Below are 7,267 nucleotides of genomic sequence, written 5' to 3' on the forward strand. Positions count from 1 at the left end.
CTACAGTCCTTGACCCTCTGCAGCAGGTGTTTCAGGTCCTCCTCAGTTTCAGCAAGCAGGGCTGTGTCATCTGCATAACGCAGATTATTGATAGATTTTCCACCAATCTTGACCCCACATTTCTCTTCATAGAGCCCAGCCTCCCAGAGGATCTGTTCTGCATACAGGTTGAAAAGGTATGGAGATAGGATGCATCCCTGGTGTACGCCCTTCCCAATTTTGAACCATGCAGCGTTCCCATGCTCTGTTCTGACGACTGCCTCCTGGCCCAAGTATAGGTTTCGCAAGAGGCCAAACCCGCCTGGAACCTGTCTACATACCAGTTCTACAGGACACATCGCCTTCACTCGGGAAACATTACCACTAAACTTCGGAGACACTGGTCCCAACATAAGAAACTACCAGAAGCCGACGTGTTTGGAATCACAGAAGCCAAGGATGCTTCATATATAAGCTACTAGATCAAGGACTGGTCAATGGGAGATAGATGTGAAGGGAGTGGGTAAAAGTGGATGGATATCCTGGTGGATGGTGGAGCAGGTAAAGACACGTGTTGCAAAGGCAGGGACAACAATGATACTAATGGTTAACTCCACAATAAGGGATACACCTTTCACTTTTTCTATAAAATGCTGGTTTGTCTGATACTCTCCAAATCTGAACTAGGAAGAAGGATTGGCCATCCACTTCTGAAATAGCAGGCCTCTGAAAACCCTATGTACAACAGAACACATTTAGATAACAGAAACGGCAAAGGAGGTTGAGTTTTAAGTATGGAAATACAAAGGAAGAGGAATAGTTGTAAGCAGACACTAGTGATTGGGACATGAAATGTGAGAACCATGAATGTAGGAAAATTAGTTATTGTTAAGGAAGAAATGAAACACATAAATATTGACATACTAGGCACTGGTGAGATGAGATGGACTGGCATGGGGCATTTTGAATCGGATGATCACATGATATATTACTCTGGAGATGAAAAGAAAACAAATACACATGATAAATTGTGCTTTTTAAAACGAGTGGCTCATTTCAGAGAAGAAAAAGAATTAAAGAAGAACAACTAATTCTTAAAATATCAGATGCAGGGTATCAAGAGGATGGATTTTATTATCACGTTTCATAATATATGTACATGTTAGAGATTCATTAATAAGTGTTAAGTTAGTGGAATAGTTCAAATAACAAACTGGAGATAATATTTTAGTGGCAGAATTCTTTAAAGATTCTTCTAAGAAAAACAACTATGGCTCTGTACAAGCTTCACAGGAAGGCAACCACAGGAAATATTATAACCTCTTCCACAATATATGCAAGTAAAGGTATTTTGCCCTAGGGAAAGAGCATGGACCTCAAAAGTAAGAAAGGGGAACCAGAGCCACAAAGTCTAGGCTGGACTATGGGGACTGCATGGCCTGACCTCCTACAACTCCACAAGGAGCAAGAATCTCTCTCCACATCAGCCCAAGACTGATTCCAATCAGGTCACACAAGCCTCCATTGTCCCAACACTTTTTTCTTTTTACCCAATTCTGATATCAACAATCTCCCTCATGGTACTCTATGTCTCTGTTAGGATTGATAATTCATTGCAGTGATCACAAAGAACATACCTACAATTAGCAGTTTATCAGGGAAGTAAAAGGGTACAATTCAGGATCTGAAACTCTCAGCTACAGTTTGTTAATGAAATAGCCTCTCTTAGCAGGTCTCTCTGCACGATCAGCCTTACAATCTTGCCCTTTGCCCTGTTCAGGTAAATTTTCCCAAGCTCAACCAACTTCAGGGTCCCAAAACGACCCTTCTGCAATTCAAGACTAGGCTCAAACGCACTCAACTCTAACTCAGTGGATTCACAACCTAATTCCCCAACAAATGTCCAAAAGCATCTACTCTGCTACCAAGTCTTGACAGGAAGTACTCAGCTTTCTCTCTCTGTGGGCCAGAAAGTCCAAACTCTGTCTCATGCACTGGCCCAGGTCTTACTGCTTTTGGTGCAGCCATTTCTCTGACATTATCAGATTGCTGTGGCTCCAGTTACAGCTCTTGTTCTCCTGGGTTAAAGAATTTCAGCTCAAGAATCTCAAGTACACGAGACACACTCTACTCTCAGCTCTTCTTTCTTGATGGCAGGGAGTTCCCACTTTTCAACCTCTGGGATAGTTCATTTTAATCTTAGGGGATGGCAAAACCAACCACACAAAAGAGTCTCATATACTTTATTTACATTATTAGCAATTCACTGATTATCTTTGGTGGTTCTTAAGTATCTAAAATTTGCAAAGTTCTACCTCGTCATTTGAGGAGAATTGGAGGCATATTGCATAACATTTGGGGGCTCCTAATTGAAAGCATAAGGTTTGGATCCACAAGAAGCTTCTTAGGATAATGATGGGCAGTCTCTTTCTACAAAAATTTATAGCTTCAGAAAACCAAAGGAGGGTTGCTAGAGTCAGAAGCAGTTTGACAGCAGGTGAGGTGGATTTGGGGGACCCAGATATTAGGTGAGAGTTACAAAGTCCATGGCTAAAACAGCCAAATCAGGAAATTCACCACACCACAGCCTCTCGGCAAACAACCTTGGAGAGCCTTCCTGCCCTTGCCGGAGTTATGGTCTCACACTATCCTAAGCACGAACACTTCAAATTATGAATCATTTTTATATAACCAACAGTTAATTTTCAGAACCTGTAACTCAGTTCTGAATGTAGTTCTCAATAGAGAACTCAGTCTGGTCACTTGTCCAATATATATAGATAAGAAAGCTTTAAGCTTAAGATCAAAATATATACCTAAACACTATCCCGACTTTGATGAAAATATGATTAAGACATATACACATGCATACACACAAAAGGATAGCAAAGTCATTAGTTGTGGCAAAATGTAAATTTAAACACTGTGGCTTTCTGGATGTGTATTGCATATATTAAAAAAGATAAAATATTCCTAGTGTTGGTGAGAATGTATGAAATGTAAATAAGACCTACAAATAAGTTTCTATGTAATTACATGGCCCATATGGAGAATAATTTAGTAATGTCTTGGCTCTGGTGGTGTAGCCCATGGTTGTTCTGCTAACCCAAAGGCCAAGCCTCTCTGGCAGTTTAAATCCACCAGTAACTCATAGTATAAAGACAGGCAATCACCTCTCATGTCATTTACAGCCTCAGAAACCCAATGGAGGATCTGCTATGAACTGTTTCCAACTTAAAGGCAATACATTTGAGTTTCAATTAGGATTTAAAGTGTACATATTCTTCTACTTAATGATTTCATATGTAGGTACCCCATTCAAGAAAATACACACTCAAAGGTTTAGAAGAAAAAAAAACAAAACACCAAACACCCAGAAAAACAAAAGGGAAGGAAGAAATAAGAAGGAAATAACCATTAATAGCCATTTTTTGTTGTTGCTGTTGTTAGGTGTTGCTGAATTGAGTATGACTCATAGCAACCCAATGAAAAACAGATCTGAACCCTGTCCTACTAACAGCCATCAGCTATATGAAATAATAGCAACTTACTTCAAACAGAAAGAGGATGGAGTCCAGCTCCTCCCTTTGTGATTTATTATTACCTGGAAAATATAAAAGTAAATTATTTTACCAACATGTTAATAGTTAAATATTACAAATTATTGCAAAATACATGAACTCAAAAAAATACTAAAAGGAAGAAAGGGAAACACAATAGGAATGCAGGCGGATGATGTATTAAATATGGAAAGTGGGAGACTATTTCTATGGCTACTATAATAATCCAGTTGAGGATGATGAAGTCTCAGGGATCCCAGTGTAAGCAATGAGAAAAAGCTGAGTTCTGGATATACTCTGAAGACAGAACCAACAATTCCAAGGCTTTTGGTCTCAATAATTAGAAGGATAAAGTTATCACAAATTTCATACTTCTAGTAAACATTTACCCTTCATTTTATCATTATATACTTTCTTCTATGTAGTTCAATTAAACAATAAATTTCAAAATCTCATCCTGTTTTTACTGGTTCTTTACCAAGACTGTCATGAATTTCAAAAATTAATGGTCAGTTTTTCCTCTCCCATCAAGAGATGTTTATTGCTCCCACCTTTGAATTTGGGATGCTGTGTTATTTGCTGTGGTTACTGGAATCATGTATGTGAAGCAAAAACAACTCTAAAAATCCTTATATATTTGGTGAGCACAGAGCCTGAAGCCACTGGTAAAGAAGCAAGAACAAGTCCACCAGGAAATGACAGGCACAGGGAAGAGTACAACAGCCTGCCATCACAAGACCTAAGAATGAACCCTCCACCTCACAGGTGACCACAGAGATCCACACCATCCTCTGCTGAAGAACTGTAAACTAAAGAACCGGCTGGTGCTTTTAGATTTTCAGTTACAAGGTAGTTTGCTATATAATCTGTCTATGAAAGCCCAAATCCACTGACATGGTCATTATAAAAGGATGAGGGAAGCATTAAAGGAAGGAAAGACATACAGAAAAAAGAGAGGAAAAGATTTTTTAAAAAATACATTTTGCTTGCTTTTTATAGATCTGGTAGTTTTATTCTTTGCTATTTTCATTAACACTAACATCACAATTTTTTTCCTCTGTACACTGGTGAAATTAAAGTAAAATGGAGCTAGGCTAGGAAACAGACAAAAGTTAAATCATCTCATATTTGAAATATTTACCAATCTAGGAAATATAGAGAGGGATAAAAGTAAATTATCTCATATTTGAAATCTCTACCAATCTAACAAACAGAAAGGGAAGTGTGTATGTTTATGTGTACATGGATGTTTTCATTCCATTAAAAAGATAGTGAACTGATACCCTACTAGAACCTGAAAAATTCTAACAACTTTTCTGGGTGTTTTTAAATATTTTTATTTTTTTTATTATTCATTCATTTATGAATGTCTCTCCCTCCTCCTTCCCCACCCTCCAACTCCTCTTGTAAGACTACTACTTGTCACACACATGGTTTCTAGTCACCCTTTCCTTTCAGACTGTCCTCCTTTTAACACATCTCAATGCAGTGCTCATTATCTACCCACACTTTTCCTGCTCTTCCTCTCTCCCCATCACAATACTATTATTACAATAATGGGCTTAATCAATTTGTAAAATTCCAAGTCATCTGCTACATGACAGTGATTTGCCTTAATTTCTTTCCCCTCTTTCTTGCTATCTGCCTATCTTTTCACAGAAACAATCAAGGATTCTGATGTAAAATCCCATTATTCCACTCCACCTTCTAATGCTTCTGTATCTTCACTCATCCTTTCACCCTCCTTAAAACGGTCACCTTTTGCATTCCTTTCCAGTGCCTTTGCCTTTTACGTGACCCTGTATTAATCTACTTTCTGCAGCATCTTACATCATCAGTTCTCTCCTCATTCTCCCCTCTCTTCTAGTCTGAAAATAGGCAAACACATCCTTTAAAAACATTTCTGCTGGGAATATACCCCAGAGAGACCATAACTGACATCCAAACAGATATATGCACACCCATGTTTATCGGGGCTTGGTTCACAATACCAAGGAGTTGGAAACAACCTAAGTTCCCATCAACAAACGAATGGATAGAGAAACTGTGGTATATTCACACAATGGAATACTATGCTGCATTGAAAAACAAGGAACTCCTGTCTGCTACCTACCACCACAGCCTTCCTGTCTGCTACGACTGCAGGTACCAACTACAGTTCCAAGAGGTCTGTGGGGAAATGCCATCTTTGTAAACTTGGACTTTGCTGGGAGATCTGCAAGGGCAACAGAGGCAGCTCCAGGCCAGGGCTTGTGAACCAGACACCCACACCCAATTAGGTCCTGGCCCTTGGGCCAGAAAGATAATCATATATGCCACATCTATAAGATTTATCAACCTCCCCTAAAATACTCACGTACCATTGAGGATTAAGTTACATGGGGAATCAAACTGGTTTCTGGCCTGAGTACGCAGAGCCTACTAACTCAAACAACAGGGAGATCCTGAGCATCTCCAAAGAGTGGGGAAGCTATTCCAGAAAAGGAACAACAGACTTCCTCCTTCATATTTAGGTTCTCCTGAGGCCCTCCCCATGTGTATCACTGTGCGCTTCCTGCCTGCCCATTCACGTGAGTGTTGGAGTGTGCACACACGCTCTACGCATTTACACTTGTTTCTGCCCAATCTTCTTCTGGAGCAGTGATGTCAAATAAAAAACCAGCTACCACCTCAGACACAGAGAACTCTGCCACACCAATGACCAGTAGAAAGCAGAGTGCTTCACTTGTCCCACCAGCCCAAAGCAAGATATCAAACCCCAAAGAAGACACAGTAGCAACGGATTTTCTGGAGCCAGAAAGCCTGATGGGTCTTTCTGATAGTGATTTTAAAAGAACAATGATTGAAAATTTTCAATGGATAAAAATGAAACTGGATTAAATACAGAATAGTGCTAGAAACGATAAGGAGGAACTTAAAAAAACAATCCAAAACAACGCAGAGAAAACAAATGAAGCATTAGAGGCATTGGAAAAACAAGAAACTGTGATCCTGAATTTGAAATCTAAGGTTTCTGATGCTGTCACCATGATGGAGGGACATACGAATAGAAGAGAAGAGATGGAAAACAGAATCAGTGAAATAGAAGATAGAATTGTCACCACAGATGTGACCGGGAAGAAAGCAGAATCCAAAAAGAAGGAAACAAAAGAAAGCTTGAGAATAATGCGGGATACCATTAAAAGAAATAACATCCACATCATAGGAATCCCAGAACGGGAAGAAGCAAGTAAAGGCACTGAAAAACTTGTGGAAGAATTACTAGAGGAAAACTTTTCGCGCTCAGTGAAGAACGACAGAATCCAAGAAGCTGAGCCAACACCATATAGAACAAAACCTAAAAGAAAAATATCAAGGCACATCATTGTCAAATTTGCTAGAACTAAAGACAAGGAGAGAATACTAAAAGGAACAACAGAGAAACAAAGAGTGACCTATAAGGGAGAACAGATAAGATTAACTGCTGATTTCTCAGCGGAAACCATGCGAGCAAGAAGAGAGTGGAATGGCATTTATCGAACACAACTTTCAACCAAGAATACTGAATCCTGCAAAACTGTCCATCAAGTACAAAGGAGAGAATAAAATATTCCCAGAAATACAAAACCTAAAGGAGTTCGTAAAAACAAGACCAACCATACAGGAAACACTGAGAGATGTCCTGGAAACAGAGATGCCACAGAAAACAGGATGGACCAAAGTAACTAACAACAACACCAAAAAGAATT

General features: G+C 39.3%; 1 protein-coding gene across 1 annotated transcript in view; it reads right to left on the minus strand.

Annotated features, from left to right (window-relative positions):
* RALGAPA2 (Ral GTPase activating protein, alpha subunit 2 (catalytic)) overlaps nt 1-7,267 on the minus strand; it is a 757,941-nt gene that overhangs the window by 683,786 nt on the left and 66,888 nt on the right. The window contains exon 3 of the mRNA XM_006895663.1: nt 3,531-3,583. Within this exon, the coding sequence (XP_006895725.1) occupies nt 3,531-3,583 (53 nt within the window). The remainder of the gene's footprint in view (nt 1-3,530; nt 3,584-7,267) is intronic.

The sequence above is a fragment of the Elephantulus edwardii genome, unplaced genomic scaffold (genome assembly GCF_000299155.1).
Source record: "Elephantulus edwardii isolate Elephantulus edwardi_28Jun2011 unplaced genomic scaffold, EleEdw1.0 scaffold00172, whole genome shotgun sequence".
Classification (NCBI taxonomy): Eukaryota; Metazoa; Chordata; class Mammalia; order Macroscelidea; family Macroscelididae; genus Elephantulus; species Elephantulus edwardii.